The sequence below is a fragment of the Geospiza fortis genome, unplaced genomic scaffold (genome assembly GCF_000277835.1).
Source record: "Geospiza fortis unplaced genomic scaffold, GeoFor_1.0 scaffold11, whole genome shotgun sequence".
NCBI lineage: Eukaryota > Metazoa > Chordata > Aves > Passeriformes > Thraupidae > Geospiza > Geospiza fortis.
Window position 1 is genome coordinate 1,486,562 of NW_005054304.1, and position 19,968 is coordinate 1,506,529.

General features: G+C 37.0%; 1 protein-coding gene across 1 annotated transcript in view; it reads left to right on the top strand.

Moving 5' to 3' along the window:
* LRBA (LPS responsive beige-like anchor protein) overlaps positions 1-19,968 on the top strand; it is a 366,680-nt gene that overhangs the window by 72,131 nt on the left and 274,581 nt on the right. The window contains 9 exon segments of the mRNA XM_031066497.1: positions 1-183; positions 989-1,164; positions 2,355-2,508; positions 2,917-3,097; positions 4,347-4,474; positions 4,788-4,895; positions 7,316-7,487; positions 7,626-8,064; positions 17,551-17,684. The exon segment at positions 1-183 is cut by the window's left edge and continues 37 nt beyond it. Coding sequence (XP_030922357.1) covers positions 1-183; positions 989-1,164; positions 2,355-2,508; positions 2,917-3,097; positions 4,347-4,474; positions 4,788-4,895; positions 7,316-7,487; positions 7,626-8,064; positions 17,551-17,684 — 1,675 coding nt within the window.

Below are 19,968 nucleotides of genomic sequence, written 5' to 3' on the forward strand. Positions count from 1 at the left end.
GTTACCAGTGAAACCAAAACAACTGTGGAAAACACAAATGCACATGTGGCAGAGCCCTCTGGAGCCTCTGATAAAAGAATTGCCAAGCTTGATGTCTCCAGTGTTGCATCAGATACAGAAAGACTGGAGTTGAAATCTAACACATGTCTAGAAGCACCTCTGCCCCCCAGATCCATGCCTGAGGTAAATTCTACCTGTCCTTCATCTGTCTAGCTTAAAAATAAAAGCAAGGTTTTTTTAATGAATTTTTTGAGAAAGCATACCTAACCATTCTGGGGATTATAATGTGTGTGATTTTTATGAGTTATCTATAAAATCTTTTAACCCTGGGTTAAAATAGCCATTATTCTTATAATTTGTGTACTGAGAATTCTCCAAGATTTTTGTACATCTACATATGAATGCTGATATAAACTGAGTATTTGGCTAGATGAACACTTAATCTCAGCTGTTTTAAACTATAAAAATTGATAGGTTTGTCACTACATCATGTCATCCTACCATTTTGTACAAATATAAATTGTAAGACTGGGCTTCTGTTGTGTGCTGTAGTGCCCCAGTTCTAGTCTTTAGTTTCTAATCCAGCTTTTAATGGTTAAATAGTCATGTCTCTGAGTACTTCCCTTCTGCAGAGATACTTCCTAATGGATGCTCTTCAATCTGCACCATTCTTCCTTAAAGGAGGAAAACCACTGTCTACAACAGCATATTCTCCCCCCCTGGTAAGGTTGGGTGGCTGCTTGTGAATACCTAGACTGGCAGGTGTGGTAGTACAGCTGTAGCCTAGTTTGTAGTTTTGGTATATCCATTAAATAGCATTTGTGTAATAGTTTTAGCTTTATTTGGAACCATGTACACAGTCTGGACTTGTTGGATATCCAAAATCTCGAGTCTATTAGATGCATTTCAGTGTGTGCCATGGGAACTAATAACCAGAATGTGGGTTTTGTGTTTTGTTTTCTTTTTTGTCTGCACATGGTGCATTCAGCCCTCAAGGCAGCAGGTTTCCTCAGGACAGGAGCTGGCTGCTGCATCGGATGGGCAGAGGAGGGACACGAGGTCACCTGTGTTCCGTATTCCCGAGTTCAAGTGGTCCCTGATGCACCAGCGCCTGCTCACAGACCTGCTCTTCTCCATAGAAACAGATATCCAGATGTGGAGAAGGTACATCCTGTGCTTTATGTGGAATGATCCAGACTGGGTTCAGTTGTAGGGGATTCATTGACTTAGACTCGTGGACATCTGGTGTTTTACTCATTGTTCAATAGCCTGACTTATTTTGTGACCTACACCAAATTATTCTCAGATTTTTTTTTTTTAAGACTCTTTACAGACATAACTGTGTTCAGGGCTGGCACACAGGTTTGGACTGAAATCCTGGCTACATATAAGTCACTGGCAGTCTTGCTGTTGATTTTTATTCAACTAAGATTTTAATTTTCCTAATGTATTTAAGGGCCTGTCTTGTCTTACCTAAATGTGGATAAGAAAGATAATATATCTAAAGTAATATGTCTTGCTTCTGCATTTATACACACTGCTGCTTTGATAGGGTTCTGTGAACCCAAAGATGTTAATTTGAAGATCAGCTTTTAGCAGGGATCTGGAACGCAATCATGAAGATCTTTGAAAACAGCAGTAATTCTGCAATTTAATTTTAAGGTTTAATAACTGAAATAAGAGGAGGGGGTCCATTGTTAGCTTGTAGTCATGAGTGTAAAATTTAAATTGAACCATATTGGTGTTCTGACCTGATAAAAAGGAATGTCAGTACGAAGAAATAATGTAGGTAAGTGATTCGAACAATTTAAACTGAAGTGAATTTTTATCTGACTATGATTTTTAGGATATGTTTAAGTTAACCTATCTGGTCATCATCAGATGTAGCTAAAATATATTTCTATTTTAGCCTCTGTTTTGGAAAGTTTTTACTTAAGTTTTTGTGCTTTGTTGATTTTTAATTTCTCTGAGAAATCCTTAGAATTTGCTTCAGTTTTCCAAAGATTTAAATTCAAATGTAATTCTCTGTTCCAGGAGACTTTATTCTGTTTCCCGATATAGTGACTCTTGCTAGCAAGCAGTCATAGACCAGCCTGTAATGTATCTTTATACAAATGAGAATTAGCAATCATCTTGATGTTTTTAGCAACCTGTCATATTGAGCAGTTTATGAACAGAAATGTTGTTTTAAGTTTAGATTGTGATGCACTAGTTGACCCTTAAGTCGTGTGTTATTTGCTTCCCCACTGCTAAGTGTCTGGTTTGAGTTTTGTGAAAACAGAAATTTTTTAAAATACCCCAAAAATAAGGCTCTATTCTGAATGCATTTTTTTTTTTTTTTAATTTTTGGACAGCCATTCTACAAAAACTGTGATGGACTTTGTGAATAGCAGTGACAATGTGGTGTTTGTGCACAACACGATCCACCTCATCTCTCAAGTGATGGACAACATGATCATGGCCTGTGGTGGTATCTTGCCGTTGCTTTCTGCTGCCACATCTGCTACTGTAAGAAATTCCATTTTTAAAAAAAAATTCGTCACTTGTGGGAGGATGCCTTTCTTTATGGAGTGTATTAATTATTATACCTGTCCTTTTGGGAAACAGAAATGCAGGTGGGGTGTTTCCACAGGCATCTCTTTCCTCCCTTTGCTACCTCCATACTTTTCCTTAAGATAAATTAGGTGCTTGCCTTCTTTGCCTGAAGACATTAAAAATTTTCCTGCCTTTGTTGCCCCAGAGTGGTCTGGAATGGGATTAAATCTCAATACTAATGATTGTTCCTAGAATATGAGTAATTATTACTTTTGAATGTGACTGATAGTGGACTTCCAGCACACATTTTTCTTCATTTAGCGTGTAGGAATATTATCTTTGTGAAGAAGTAAATATTGCTTTCAATTTTTCTCTGTGTAGCATGAATTGGAGAATATTGAGCCAACTCAAGGGCTTTCAGTAGAAGCATCTTTAACATTTCTCCAGAGATTAATCAACCTTGTGGATGTGCTAATTTTTGCAAGCTCTCTTGGTTTCACTGAAATTGAGTCTGAGAAAAATATGTCATCTGGAGGAATTCTGCGACAATGTCTTCGTCTGGGTAAGCAAATAAAGCCACTTAATGAGCATAGGACCTTGCAGTTACTAAGCAGTTAGCAGCTGTTAGCTTTATTTTTGCTCCTGTCCATTGTTTTGTTAAATCAAGATTAAATGTAACCAAAAGTTAAGATCTTCTGCAGTTTTACTGTATTCTGCAATGCATATATACATATTCCTCTCTAAAAGTTTAAATAATATAAATTTAGTTTGGTAGCCTGTTTTCGTTTTATCCATGAGGATATTTCTTTTGCCAAAGTTCCCCAAATAACCAAGGCTGAGAATAGAGCAGCTTTAAGAAAAGTAATCTTGTACTATATAAGAAAATGAAACTTTGCAATACTTAGATAAGAGGTTGAGCACTTGACGGTCAGTATATGAAGATAAGGTGAAAACTAGAAGTATAAATTTCTGAAGGATTAAAATTGGGCAATAATTTTATCCAATGATTTACAGTGTGCTTGCTTCAAATTGGATTGAAAGAAAATGATCAGTTACCTAAGAAAGTAACAAATCTTCTGAAAATGAGAACATATAAGATCATAGCAGGGTCCAGGTAGTTCATACAGGAGTAGAGAATTCATGCTTATTTGCATGTCATAAGACTTTTTGTAATGAAAAGTTTGATTTGCATGAGTGCCAGAGCAGCTCAGAACCTCAGCAGTAACTAGCCTTCCTCTCCCTTTCTAGGCAATTAAAACTTTATGCAGGTAGAGCAAGATTTATGGGATGCAAACAGGTATAGAGGTGGGGTAGTTCTTTTTTCCTTTGAAAATAAATATTAGAAGATGAAACAGGGCAAAAATGTGCAGCTAAAGAAACCCCAACAGTTGTGTAACTTCAGAACATTTAGTCCAAGAGTAACAGAGTATTGTGAAGCAAACGTTGCCATTTGTTTCACTGGTGTATCGTCTTCTCTCTTGAAAATATGTGAAATTTAGCTGTCTTCACCCTACCAACCCTGTGGTTGTATGCATGGTAAAATTGCAGTGAGGCATACTCACTTTGAAGTATCCATTAGATACAGCACATATGTTCTATTAGTTTAGCATTCATTATTAGTTATAAATTATTAAAGAATTTTGAGCATTGGTTTGCAACTGTCTAAAATTTACAGAAGCAAAATATTTTACTGATGTGCATCAACTTTTTAGTTTTAAGTGGTAAGCAGAATTGTATTATACATTTCTGTAAGGGACTGTAGAAGAGTACTGTTTCTCAGAATAACTCTTAATGTTTCTTTTCCCTTCAAGTATGTGCAGTAGCAGTAAGAAATTGCTTGGAGTGTCAGCAGCATGCACAGATGAAGCCTATTGGAGAGACTGGGAGGAACCAAAAAGCAGTGCAAGGCTTTATAGGATCAGTAAAGTCTCCAGCAAAGGCAAGTTTAAGACCACATGCAGAAACACAGAAGTCAATAATGATTAGTCTGTACAGAGGGATAAGTTTTTAAATTTGTACCTGTGCTACTGATATTTTAACAGACCTGAAGTGGGGTAGTACAAATGCTGGAAATTAAATCTATCACAAGAAATGACCAGATTTTTTCTCCTTTAAAGATGAAATGCATATCTGATCTTTCTGCTCTAGTTGTGACAGTACGATGCACAGTGAGTGATTATAACACTTCATGATTCTTGGTAGAATGCTTTTAAACACAGGATCTTAAACAATTGTTGTTTTTTTTTTAATAGAGTCCAGTGGACATTGTGACTGGTGGCATTTCTCCAATACGGGACCATGACAGACTTCTGCAGGATATGGATATTAATCGCCTCCGAGCAGTAGTGTTCAGAGATATAGTAAGTCAATAATGTCCTTTTCTTTGTAGCTGCATTTCTGCTTGTCTCTGTTTGCTAAATGCTTCCTCTCTGTTACAGAGTTTGGCTAAATTTGATGTACAAAAAGGGAATACTGCTCACAGTAATTAGGAACTTGCAATACTCTGCAGCTGTTGTAGTGTTTGGGATTGGAAGGAGGGAGAGGTGAAACCCAACTGTCTCCTGATCTGGCTCTTTGTGTTCCTAAGAATTGATTATGTGGAATTCTGCCAGTTATATATTAATTATGTTGTGTTTAGTACAAATATGTTCATAGACAGGGCATTTATGTATCATAAACATGTTTGTACATTTTGAAGAAGTCACATTCTTCTAGCTAATTAGAAATTAGAGGTCATTTCTAATTCCTTTACTTCCTCTCAGAGGAACCAATTTGTGTGCCTGTGCTGTAAGCATGCATATGTTTTTTACTCTTGAATTGACTAAAAATATCTTTTCCCTGTGTCAGCAACTTTATAGCTGATATTGAGGAAATTGAGATTGATTGCTTAAAAAAAACCACCTCTGTAAGCAAATACAGCAGCTATAATGGCTGTGAGTCATTGGTGGCCACAAGCCTGGACACCACAACTTAGTTTACAATAACTGGACTGTTTAGCAAGTGTAATGATTTATACAGTGACTTTTTTTTTTGTATCCAGAAAAGTGAAGGATTTTGAGTTTTATCTTTACAGTAATTATTGATTGAAGCAAGCTTCTTTCAACCCCTATGTCAGTATCAGTGTGCAAGAGAGTAACAGGAAGTGACTCGTCCATACTGATAGCAATTAAAGTAATCCTAAGGATTCCTTCAAGTACATTTTGTGAACCTTTTTCTTTAAAACAAACTATCAAAACAATACCCACCCACAACCTCTGCTTTTTTTTGCATATCTAATCCATCAGGCTCTCTGTTTCCCAATAAGTATAAAATGGTCCAATAGCTCTGCTTCTTAGCTAGGGTGTTGAGCTGTGTGGGAAAAGTAGACTTGGAAAGATCTGGTTGGGAATAGTTTTTGTCTGAGCTGCTTACACTGGCATCTAAATGTTTTATTTGCATGCAGTTTCTTACATTGTATTCAGCACTTACGATCAGGAGTGGCATAATTAGAATGTATGGGTTCTACAGCAGGAACTCTGATGGAATCCGCTTACCCACCAGTAGCAGTACTTAGAGTGTTACATGAGCTTTATTTCAAGCAGTTCTTCAAACGTAGCTGAAAAAATAAGGAAGGGTCAGTTCTAATTCACTGGATCACTCCTTTATTAAGTACAGTTAGAAACTGTCTTAATATCCATCTTGCAAGAAAATTCTTTATAATCCTTACCATTGCAGGTGGCTTCCCTCAATCTCACACTGTGATTATTCTATAAAAGTTAAGATTTTGGGTCAAGCCAAGGGGAAGATAGGTTGTTTTTTTAGTGCAACAGATAGGATCCACCTGTGCTACCTGTTCTTAGTAAAAAGTTTCTCATAAATATCTCCCAGAATAACTTACTAAAGAGTTCTTCAAGGGATAAGGAGCTTTGATGGGCACTACAATCATGATAGAATGAGCTTTATAGTGTAACTTAGTTTCTTGAACTGCTCTGAAGACAAAATTGAATGCTACCTGAGCCCTGATGTGAATGAGGGGTAAAAAACTCAGAACACTCATTTTTTACTGATTAGTAAGTGAGGATCCAAATACTCCATTCTCCAGTGACCCAAAAGTGTATGAAGCTTTTTTCCTTTGGTAGCGAAAAGGGACAGGCTTAGACTAAATCTTAATGTCCAGGTTTCCCTCTGTTTCACTAGGAGCAACTGAGTACTCTGGGGAGGAACCTGGCATAGTTCATATTAAGATTAGTTTTCAAGGTTTTTCCTAAAATCTCTTCATAAAGTTCCAGCTGTAATGCAAATGCATCTTGGTCAATTCTTGTTTAAATTATACGCAGTAGATTACATCCATCTGGACTGTCTGATAATGAAATAAAGCCTTGATGCTTGTTCTGGAATTTGCTCCTTTTCCTTCATTAATATGTTCCAGTTATGTAGAGTATGCTTGTTTTGCAAATGCTGTTAATATCTTGGCATTTTTGAGGAAATATAACAGAAGAAACACCCATGAATAAAGGGGACCCTAGACCCTACACTAATTTGAAACATGAAATCAAAAGACACAACCTTAGCCAAAATTGTCAAATAAATGAAAAACGAAAGGATTGGTGCCACTTGTATTCAAGTGCTGTATTCCTTAGCTTTAGAGGTGGGACAAACTGTGACTAGAGAATATTGTTCTTCCATTGCTGCCATATCAGCTTCCTCTTGGTATGTTGGTAGTGTTGGGCATACTTCACGAAAAAATAAACAAGCTGCTGAAATTGTAATGGAAAAATCTCTGTGTGTCTGTTTTTTACAGGAGGATAGTAAACAGGCTCAGTTTTTGGCTTTGGCTGTTGTATATTTTATTTCTGTGCTCATGGTTTCAAAATACAGAGATATACTGGAACCTCAGAATGAAAGACGACCACCAAACCAAAGCCAGTCACTCAAGGAATCAGAAAATGAAAATAATGAAACTGCTGCTGCAGGTGAACTGTTAATTATTTTGCCAAAAGAAATAACTTGGCTTAAAATGCTTTAGAAATCTTCTTTAGGACCAATGTTGTGAATGTTTCTCCATTAATAATGACCTTAAAATGTGTTTTCTCTTCCTTTGGTATGAGCAGTTGTGGAAAAGCCATCTGCTGCTCCTGGTGCTTCAACCAATACTGAAGATTCAGAAAATATAGCATCTATGCAAAGAAGGGATTCTGGTCTTGGGGAGGAAGCAACTCTAGCACAAACAAACAATTCGAGTGGTGCTGCTGAAGCAGGGCCTCTGAGTGTTAGTGCAGGCCCAGATGCAGTCAGTGAAGTCCTGTGCACGCTCTCATTAGAAGTCAATAAATCTCAGGAGGGCAGAAGTGAGACAGGAACTGAAGAGAGTAAATCTGTGGCTTCTGTGCCAGCTGCAAAAAATGTCAATGTGAAGGACATCTTGAGAAGCCTGGTGAGCACGCCAGCTGATGGCCCTGCAGTGGATGCTGCTCTTCTGCCCCCAACCTTCCTTGGAGTTCTTGGTGATGGAGCTGCTGAGCAGCCTGTGCAGTTCCATTCCTTTGACAGGTAATGTAACACCTGAAATTCTTAAAAGTTTGATTTTACTAAAGGTATTTGTAACAAATAGGAAAACCAACGCTTCAGCAGAACTACTAAGTGTAGCACTGGCAGATGAGGACTGCTGTGCATATTTAGTTGGCTTTAAAAAACTCAAGAAACAAACCAGACATTAAATAGCTTAAAATACTGGTACCTAGATCAGCAGGTGTATTCATCACAATGTTGTATCTAGTCTCTGTTATTGTGGGCCTGCAAAAGAATACCGGCTTACTAATAGTTACAAATGGTTCAAAACCAATGGAGTAATCTTCTAGGTGTCCTTCTACCTAGAGAATATTCCCATATTCATTTAGGAAAATAGATGTGTGTTCTGCCTTCTGGTGCCAAAGGCTACTTTAACTCTTTTCATTATTTGTTGGGTAGATATTATCCCTAAGCTGCTAGATTTGCTTTGTTGTAACAGCTTTTTGTTTCATTGTAATAAATTTCTGCATTTCTTGATACACAAATGCTGTAGTGTATTCAAAAAGGAGAATCCCTGCTTTTTTTTCTTTTTAGAATGAATTCATTCTTTCCTGATAATAATTTTGGTGTTCCTTGTGTCTCAGTCTGATTAGCTCTTTATCTTTTCCCAAGCTATCTTTTACTAGACTTAGTGCCTTTTACCTTTTCAGGATTCCCAACAACTGCAAAGAAAAAAAAAAAAAAAGAAAAGAAAAAATCCTGTAACACTTGCATTCCTGCCTCAAGGAGAGCCTTGGTTATTTCCAGAAATCCTGCAGTCAGTCTGGTGCAAGGGGATCCCTTGTTACCATACCAGTATCTGATCCTCTGCTGCTTGCTGAGCTTCCTCTGGCTCTGATGCCTGTGCAGCCTGTGGCTGCCTTGTTCACAGCACCAGCTGCCCCACCAGAGGAGTGCAGTGGTGCCAGGGGTGTGGGTGCAGCTGTCACTGCCTGTCTGCTCCACTCACACTGACTGCCCTATCACTGCTGGGGGAAGAGACAGTGCTGTCTGGCCAGATGAGACACAGATGGGGTGTGCCAGCATTTGAGCTCTTGTCTCAGAGTAAATACTGTGTTCTGCTTGTGATGCTGTGCAGGAGGACTTTTTCTGAGAGCAGGAGGAGGATGGAGGCAGAGGGGGAAATTGGTAGAAGGGGGACACTGAGTTAGAACTTGCCACACCTCTCTCCCCACTGCTGCCCAGGTTCTTTTGGCACTTCCCCTTCAAGGCCTCTCATTGCTCTTTGCTACAAGTGGGCAGTTGATGTCAAATAACAAAATGTTTTAGTCTGTGGTAATGCTTTTTTCTTGGGAAAATCCTAGTATTCATTGCTGCATGGTTTCAGCCACCCAAATAACATTTGTTTGGAGATCTGGTACAGAAGTGACTATTGCATTTATGAATTAGTTTTTCGCTATTGTGGACACCAAAGGTTTGTGCTGCTTGTGCTGATTTGAATTGGTGTACAGGAGGTTAACTAGACAGGAAGTAATTGGGCACTTGCAGCCCTGGTGGCTGACATAGGTAGATTACACCTACAAAACCTTATCAGAGGAAGCTGTACAATTTAATTTGATAACATGTACACTAATGAAATAGTGGGCATTGATAGCAGCCCTTCTGTCACTTGCAGTTCTGTGTTCTTCTTCCTGTACAGTTACAAAGTCACTCAAAAAATAACCAAAAAAACCCCTTAAGTTGTGGTGTGTTTTGTAAAGCAAGTTAATAAAAAGTTGAATTACTTGCTGCCCTTTTACTTCTCCACTGCCTAATGGATGCTTCTGTTTCTGCCTCCAAAGTGCCAGCCATTTGTAACAACTTTTAACATTCTTTCACTTAACCTTGATGCCAAATTACTGCCTTGCTACTCAAAACAAGGTGGTCTGATCAAGGAATATATGCAGGGGGATGAAGAGGGTGCGTGGGTTGAAGCAGTAGACAGCACTGTGCTTCTGAACAGAAGAGCAGAGTTTTGTAGGGTTTGTGTAGCTGTCTGGGCTGCTCCACAGTGATAACTTGTGGGCTTTACTTCCCAAAGATTTTTTGTTTAGTAGGTGGGGCTAAACACATGAGAAAAAATCATGAAGTAGTATAAAATATTTGTCAGCATGTTATTAGCTAAAGTTAAAAAGAGAAAATAACTGTGTGTGAAACATTAAAAGTTAAATGGACAGGCAAGTTTCACGGCCACTTGAAGGTGACTTTGTGTGGGTGAGACTGCTTAAAATACAAGTTTATGCTCTGAAATGACACCTAGGTACCACAGCAGGAAGGAATTGTGCCAGGGATAAAAAAACACTTTTTATAAAGAACTGGGATGGAGTTGTAAATAATAGATCTCATTTCTGTGATAGGTAAAAATGCTAAGTTACATTGTGAAATTTATTTTTTGGGAAAACAGACGTTGGGATGCTCTCTTCTGTGTCTGGTTTACATTTAATATATTGTTTGATGGCAAACAAAAATTCTGTGATTTTTTTTTTCTTTTTTTAAAGGCACTTTGTTAAAAGTTGTTCCCATGTAGCAGTTTACCAGTGGAGTATCTCTGGGAATTTCAAAGCATCTCTCTGATCCTGCATTTATCTCAGGAATGCTGTGTCAGAAATCAAAACTCTCCTCATATCTTAAGGATTATCAACTTCCCAGCCATAGCTGGAGAGTATACAGTAACAGCTATGTGAGTGAAACCTTACTGAAAGGCTGCCAGGTTGCAAGCCTTTGGAAACAGCTAGGTGTATGTGTTCGTTCCCATGCCAAAAATCCGCCCCTTATCTTATGGGAAGATACAATCTTGTGATTAGTGGGTGCCAGGGTTTATCATGATAAAGTTCAAGACTTGCATTGGCTTTTTCCCAAGATCCACAGGGACATGAATTAATGTTCCAATTTCAGTGTGTCCTAAACCAGCAGTTTTCTTATTTAATATTAATTGTATAGGGAAAGAGGAGGGGACTAATGCAAGCAATTTCAAATAAAATGGAAATAAAAATAACCAAAGCTTGGGATAAAAAGAGAGATGACATTTCTCTTCAGTTAGTCTAATAAAACCCATAACCTATCACTTGCCATTTTTACTGTATGCTTTAAAATAAAACCTCAGTCTCTCCTGGCTTCTGCTGCTCTTTGTGGAAACATTCAATAACCATGTCATTATGGGAGGCTGATGCTGAGGGTTCAGAGGAATATGGGTTCTTAAATCGTGATCTTGTACCATATAGCTTAAATCTGCAGCTGTGCTGCAACTTGCAGAACAGATATGTTAATAACCCTGTTTTTCTTCTTGGAACACTGTCTGTAAGCTGCTTAGTTTGGCTTAGCCTGTGTTTGCTCATTTGTCAGTCAGTGGTGTGCATATGCCTTTGTAGTAGTTGGTTGTGGTAATTTCAGTTAAATTTCATCCAAGTCCCTGTTTATATGGAATGGATACATCTTAGGCTTCATTGATTTGGGCCTTCAATGCAAAAAGAATAAACTATTTTTAGACAAGATTAAATCTGCCAAGTGTTGGTGGAGACAGAATATCAGAATGGGGAATCTTTAGATAAAGGTACATTTGCTGTGATGGAAAGCTCAGCTCTTTCAGCACACCAACAATTTGCATTCTGCAAGGACCAAAGAAGCAAACCATTTGAAGTCTTCTCCCTGCCAAGCTGATTTAAAAGTTCTCTTGCGGTATTGATTGTATTCTTTCTATCATATCTTCTCTTCCCCTCCCCGCATTCTCTGATCTCTCATGGTTTCAAGAGTCTCTTGTTCTTCCTTTGTCCTTGGATATTTCAAGGGAGACATAAGACAATGGGTATTATCCACAGACAGCAGAGTCCATAGAAGGACACTGACATGGCAGGCTGCCTTCCTGGCTCACAAAATAGAGGTAAAAATAAGTCTCTGATCCTCTTTATTGGCCTTTTGCTCTTTGCACAGGGGTCTTGCAGTGGCCATCGTTTTGGTAGCCTGGAACAAGGCTATTTCCTTTTGGTTTTGAATTGAAACCATTATCTTGTAGGGGTACAGACAAACTATCACCTGTGTTGCTTTTCGGTGCTAAAAAAATCAAAACAAAGAATTAAATCTGTATAAATTCTTGTATGTCAAGAGGAATCGGAGCTCTTGCAACTATTTTTAAATTACAGTGAGGTCATCAGTTTGGGCTGCCTCATGTTGTGTTAGGAATATTTGACTTGCACCCAAGGAAAATTTGTATACTTGAAATATATTTAAAAGAAATGGGGACTTGCCAACTTAATGCAAAGTAAATACTTGGGAAAATGCTAAAATTTTAGGAGCTGTAGCTATTTTCTAATCTTTATATTGAAACAGAAGAATCAGTGAACTGAAACCAGGGAAGGGTTCAATAAGTAAATCCTTATGGAATTTGGCAGAATAGATCATTATTGCGTAAGCCTTTGTCTGGGATGGAAGTCAGTGTTCAGCCCAGTGCTCTGTGCTCATTCAGCAGTGAATAATTGTCTGCAACATGAAGACTTCTTACACTTCAGCATAATTGGGACTAATAACACACTGACCTTCTGGCTAAGATGTATTTATGGTGGCTGGTTCTCACTATGTCTGGCCTATGTTTATTAGTTCCCCTGCTGTAAATTCTTATTTTAAACCTTAAATATTTGATTTTAAATGAAAACAGGCAACTGTCTAATATAGTCATGTAAATAAGGCAGCTCAAGTGTTGTTCTTACCGTGGTGCTTGAGGTCTCCTTACAAGAGACCTTAAACATATTTTTTGTGCAATTTTAAAATTTTATTTATCCTGTAGCTGAAAACTTAATATAATGGATGTTTTAATATACAAGTGTAACCCAGAAATAGAATTCAATTGATGTGAATGTTAAAGAGTAAAATGTATTGATACTTTTTTTCCACATGAAGCCTCTTTGCCCCGTGTGAGGTTGCTTAATGTGCGTATTCTGATAAAATTAATCATGATTACAGATGTTTTGTAAAATAGATTATTTTTGTAGATCTGAGGAAATAGAATATAAAGCAGCTTGTTGATGAATATTTTTTTCATATCTGTAGCAATACTTAACTTTTTCAGAAAACACTTAGTTTAGCTACAGAAAAAGGACTGTCTTTTCTGTGTACTCTTTAAAAGCAAGTGCCCTATTATTTAAGGAAAGTTGAAAGGACATTAATTTTTGAGACAGTTCTGACAAATTTACTTGATTTAATAATATGCTGAACACTTCATGTTTCCCCTGTAGTTTATTTGCTACAATATTTAAACTCAATTTTCCACTGTCTCGCATTGTTTATGCCAGTTGCATTCATTTTTCTTAATTTAACATTTAAATAATCTTTCAAAAGAAGAACACAAAGGAACACTGGTAGCTAATGGAAAAATATTTCTTTGGAACACGTTTGCAATTCCACCTAGATATTCAAAGAAAATATCAAGGAAGGAAAAAATGTAGGAATTTCAGAATATAAATAAAGAAACATGATTGATGTTTATGCTTCAAAATTCTTAGTTTGCTTTTCCAGTATGTGGTAAATATGAATATCTGTACGTGATTGCTGAGCTGTACTTTCATACCTTTGAAGAAGGCCTGGAAATGGAAACTCCTAAAGCAAATCCTGCAGCTGTAATATTGGTCAGTGGCCCTGTTGAAAGGGAAGACATCCCTGGCAATAAATGTTACATTGCCAGTACTGCAGCAGTGCCCAGCTAGAAAGTCAGTATGTCAGGATACTTGGGTGTTTTGGTTTGTGGTTCTTGACCTCCTTCAAGGATTTTTGCATCAGAAGGCCATGGCAACTGACCAGAAGACCAGGAAAATTCACAATTTGGGGTTTTCTTGCATCTTGCTTTTAAACAGTATCCAGCACTTCTTTTGGCTGTGTGCATCAGATTGACACAGCATTTGGAAGGGACCTTCTTTTCTCACCAGACATATTGTTTATTTTATTTTGGCTCAAAAATAGCAATAATTTCAGTTGACTGTTCCAAATCACTATCTAAAATCAATTCTGTTCATAAGCAGTCTGAGCTCTACAGTGAGATGTTCAAAGCCTCTCTTTTCTTTTAAGGGTACAAAGTCCAACAGGACCTTTTTGCTGTTGAATTTATGAAGTAGATTTGTTGAAGTCTTATTCTTTAGCTAAAAGCTAGAGGTTTTGTTTCAGTGGGGTATAATAACCAGTGTGTATCTCTCAGAAAAGTTTGTGAGAGTTGGTGTCTCTTGTTCAAAGCATGTGGTGACACTGGAACACTCAGGCATTTCCCTGTGTCCTGTTTATAAGGTAGCATGTTCTCTTATATTTCAAAGTCTGATCCCTGTAGTTATTCATTGTTATCCCTTGAATCAAAGCAATAGGAATGATATTGGGTAATTAAAAAAAAATAAAAGCAGCAGCTCTGCTTTACAGCTGTGAATAGAATAAGTGCCAGATTTCTGGTGCTGGTAATCTGAGTATCTTTCTTGTAGTGAATGCTGTTGCTAGATGCTGAAAATTATACTGGAAGTGGGTGTTAGAATATAGTTCCTTTTTTAGTGTACTAAAGTATACTATTTTAGTATACTTTTAGTATACTTTTTAGTATACTTCATGTAGAGTGAGTTCCTGAAAGTTAGAGTAGCAGCTATACATGTATTCCCAAACTTGTACAGTTTGGAAGGTGAGGAGATAGACAAAAGATCTGAAAAGGCAGAAGGGACTGTTCTGGTCATTTACTGCTCTCTATTGCAGTCCAGGGGGAAAAACCTCAAAAAAGTCTTAATTCCTTTACTTGAATGCACCTCTCCTTGGGTAGCTGTAGAGACTGTGACAACTTGCTGAAACTACTCCCTGAGTGCAGCTCCACTTTGGCACACCAAAGGTCAGTGGGGGTTTACAGGAAGGGATGATAATCTGTAGTGTTGTGCCAGACGGCTGTTGGAGCTGGGATTTCTTTTGCCTCCCTCATTGCTGGCTGCAGATGAACACTGCTAAGGTAACAGCTCTGTCTGCACATGGCCATCCTTGCTCCATGCCAGGTGTCTTTGCTCCTGTGCAGTTCCAGAACTGTCACTTGCCCTGTGAGGAGCTGCTTTAGTAGTGCTGAAGCTCTTCTAAAACCCCTTCTTGATGCTTCCAGCATGATAATTTCTTGATTTTCATCTGTAATAGGTATTTTCTAATATTGAATTTGGTCAAAATTCTGTCACGTATGTATTTTATTTTTTACAGTGTGGCTCTGGTGTGTTCTTTATGACTTAAATACCACCCAGGAACCACCTGTAGTTCCTGGGGCTCTTAGTAGAGTCAGAGAGTAAAACCAGAACATTCATAGGCATTCAGAGGACATACCCATTCTGATTTGATGTTTTTGAGAGAATTCTGATTGACTATTAGCCCTGGAAACAGAAAACTTCTCTAAAGGATTTGCTTTTACCCTCAAGGTAATTTGATGTTTTCCAATTTAAAATTATTTACATGAATTTTATGTTTTTGAACAGACTCAACCTATGTGTGCACAACTTCCATCTATATGTGCACCAAAATTTGTCATTAAATATTCTCCTAAATCCAATGTATTATATCCAATATAATTGTGTCTGTATTAGTTAACAGCAAATGGATGATTATTTCTGTAACTTGGTGTGCAAAGAAATTTTTCCAGATCATGCACCAAGGTCTTATGGGGTCCACCTGAATAGACACGTATTTATAATTAGAAGTTATACATTTTTAGGTTTAATATTATTGATTAGTATTTCTTGCATTGGATATGTGTAGAGTGAAAGGACTTAAAATCACTAAAGGAATGTACCTGGGCTTCAGTGCTGAAGATTGGAAAAATGTCCCAAAGTTTACTGTATGTGGGTGTATTTGTACTCTGTAAACTTGTATTCATTTCCTAACCCCTTCCAGGGGTTTGGATGTGTGCTATAGAATAGTAGGAGCAATTTCCAGGCTGTGAATGTCATCACAGAATCTTGAGTGAGAGACCCCCTTATTATACGTGCATGGTGCAAAATTAATTGATAATGTGACAATAATTTTAAAAGCACTCTAAATATAGGACCTATTTCTTAGCCCATTGTTCATGTTTCAGGGAAACAGACATGAACATACGAGCAAAATTCATGGTTTAGGCACAATATCTTGACTTGGGGCTCAGGTGTTGTTGCTTCTATTTTTTTAGTGACTAGTTAACATTAGCAGTCACCCCTATAATGATATGACATATACTGCCTCCAAGTATGGTGCCTGCCTACTCTGGCCATTGAGGAGGGCTGATTTAATCTGTAACATGGGCTAGCTTCTGTGACATCCTTTGACATCCTGTGACTGAAGAAGGAACTCAAATACAGTCCTCCTTTCCCCATTCCAGCAAGAACTGTTTTAGAAATATTTGAAAGAACTTCTTTGGTTGTTCTCATACCTGAATTTAGGTCAAGTTTCTGAGTTACTTTATTTAGAAAATGAATATTTTAAAGCTATTAAGGGAATACTTTCAGTGTGTAGTTGTATTACTGTCAACAAAAGATGTGATTAAATAAATTGAATGTTGAAGATCTTCAGCTTATGGTTAACACCAGGTAATTAAAAGTAAGCGCTGCAGTGGGAGTACATTATATATCAGCTGTACTCTTTACCTCATTAGCTGGGGTTTTGCATGTTTATGGAGCTAACTTGCAATTAAAAATGCCTTTAACGTATGCTTAACAAGGCCTTTTAGGTATTTGGAATGAAGTACTACAGTTTAATTGAAATTGGTATAGCATAAATACATGTCTTTGTAACGTGTCAGATAAGTGTCAGATAAATTTCCGTGCCTAACTTGTCACTTTGTATCTTTTCCTCTGATGCAGTCTTTAATGCTGACTATAAGGCCTGACATTTAGCTTGTATAAAATATGGAGGTTCTCTCTCAACTCCAAGGAATGTTTTGATTTGTTATATAAATAAAACTTGATTGGCAAGATATACTTAAATTCATGCCTTCGCTGTATTTTTGATCCGTGTGAGCATTTATATGTGCCTGCAGATGTGTTAGGATGTTTTTAGCTATGGTATGACCTTCTTCAGTCAGTCTTCTGTTCTGCATTAGAATACCTGGAGTAAAAGACTGAAGGATGTCAATGCATCCTTCAGTGTTGATAATTCACCTTGAAGTTGAATACTGCCGCATCTTTTGTAAACAGTTGCCTGAAGTTTAAAGCCAAATCTTGGGCAAACTGAGTGCAAAGAAAAGCCTTGTTGCTGAACCCTTATCCTGGTGATCTTCTAACTTAGTGCTTTTAGTCAGGGGTTCTGTGAAAGTGGATGAGATATTAAAGTGTAGCATAAAAAAGTGTACCATCAACAAGTGAAGTGTCCTCAGGTTAAGGTTGCCTAAAAAAGATGATTGAAAAATAAAGTAGGGAAGCAAAGGAACTTTTGCAGGACATGGTAGTGAAAGTGCTAGATGCATAAAAAAGGATCAGAGTAGCGTGAGCCTTCACATGCAGTATAATTTACTAACTTTTTATCTTCACCTAGGAGTGTTGTTGTACCAACGAAGAAATCAAGTATTTCCTCTTCTACAGCTGCTATTGGTGCTCCTACAAATGCTGTCAGTGTGGTTTCTTCTTTAGATTCAGCCCAAGCCCCAGATTTGTCAGGAGAATCTCCTGGTAAGTAAGGGTTAAATTAAGCAATCTTAATACAAACACTTTTTCTGTTGCTTCTATTTCCATCCCCATTCACCTAATGTTGCAACAAATGCAACTGTTTGAGCAATATTTGTCTTAATTTCAAGATTTCTTACTGTTTTGATAGATCAGTCATACTGTATTAACTTATGTGTAGTATAAAGATAGTGTGTTCTAAAGACTATTTTTTATTACAACTTAATAATGTAAAGTATAAGCTTATTTATGAATTCTGGGGTGTTTGACCAAGTATATGTGTTAGTGCTAAGTAGAACTGGAAATTATAGGCAAGTGTTTCCAATAGGTTTAGCCTGAGGTCAAATTCAGTGTTGATGCTAGACCAATTGCTTTGGACAGTTTTTTCAGTGGGGACAAAATGGAGTAGGTTGTTTATAAGCAAGTGTTCCTTTGAACCCTTGGTCTCTCCGGTTGTTCTGTGTGAGATAAATGATGTTTAACCTTAAATGATATGTCAAAGCCATGCTTTTCCACTTAGCCATGTCTGAATCACAAGGCTGTGTAGGATCTTTGTGCCCATGAAGTTTGACTTCAAGACTTAGAAGTGATTTGGATCTTAATCAAGGAAATCTCAAGCTGTGCCTGATTATTGGTGTTTTTTTTCAATGTTTGAGTTTCTTGCTTCCTGGTTTTGTGAACGTACATGCAAACTGCAAGAATTGGGGAAAAAAATGTGGTCTGTTACATGTCCTCTCTGCTTGTGTGTCTGGAAGGTATTTGTTCCCATCTTCAACTGCCCATTCCATTTCTTGGGAGAATCAAAAAGGCATTGTTCCCGTCATTTTAAAGGAAAAGAAGAGCTGTTGAAATATAGTAGGTTCTTACTCTTTGTGAAAGGGACAATCCATTGCCACCAAAACTGCAGGAGGTAGCATTATATTAGCGTAGGAGTAATATTTGAAGTAGTGGAATTAGTTGTGTTTTGAAACATCACAATTCTCTGGGGAAGATTGGCTCTGAGCAGCTAATCTGTTTTAAAAATACTGAAATGTCACCTACATTGAAATTGTTTAAAATAATTCCTAATTTGTTAAAGTCTGATTAACCCAGCTTCATTGCAGGCTTAATTAATACTATTTCTGAAGTAGATATTCACTTGCTTTTAATAAAAACAAAACAGATGAACATTGATTTTCAGATTTAGTCATCTTTTAGGAACGTATAGAGGAAAAAAGTAAGTGCTCCTGTGCCTGTAGAATGTATGAGAAATCCAGACAATAAACAATACTAATGCAGTTTGTAACTGTGTGACTTCCATCATGTCTGGGAGTTTTGGCAAAAATTGGACATGTAATCTGAATTGATATACATAAAAGAAACTAATCAGGATTAAAAATAGACATGTTTTGATTGGCAATATAATTAATGAAAAGAAAAAGTAAAGGGATAAATGAAATCATGCCTTAAGCAGATTAAAACATGAGACAGTTCCTTTTTTCCTTTGTAAAATAATGGCATGGAAACAAAAATCTTGCGGAGTTGGAGTGGTTTACATTTAATGTTGCTCATGTAAATTGTACACATTTCAGTTTGAAATCAAATTCTCTATAAGGCCTTAATTTGTTTTTTATTAGAAGATGGAAGTAGTAATAAGCAAGCTCCCTATAAAACAAAAATATAATTAGTACAATTTTCCTCTGCATACAAATCACATATTCTTTCACTTATTTTTAGTTTCATGCAGCAGAGAATCTACATTGTTCTCATTTTTTCCAGCTACCACTCATTATAAGTCTGTTAACTTTTGCAATTAAGAAATAAATCAAACCTTTTTTTAAAAAAAGTCTGAGATTAGGTTGGGGCTTATGTAGTGAATATAAATTTGGAGCTACTTCATGTTTGATATGAAAGCTGTTAAACATTATTCCTATATTAAAAACCACATCTCATTTTTTTTTTAAATGAGTTTTATATACATTTGTTTGATAAATATAAAAAATTGATAACATATAATTATATACTAAATGTAATAATAATATGTATTTAAATTATATAGATTATTTATTTTAATGTATATAATATATAGCATGTAAAATATATGAACACATATTGCTTCATGATGAAGACTTGAGCAGATTTAGTGTAAAACAGGGGTGAAAGTGGTATGCAGACATTGAAATAGGATTAAATACTAGGTGATAGTGTTCTAATAGTAATTTGTAGAAAGACTCAATTTGGGAATAAGTGTTACATAGTATGTGATCATCTTCCACCCGTAGATGTGATGTCAGAATTGCTTGGTCAAGGG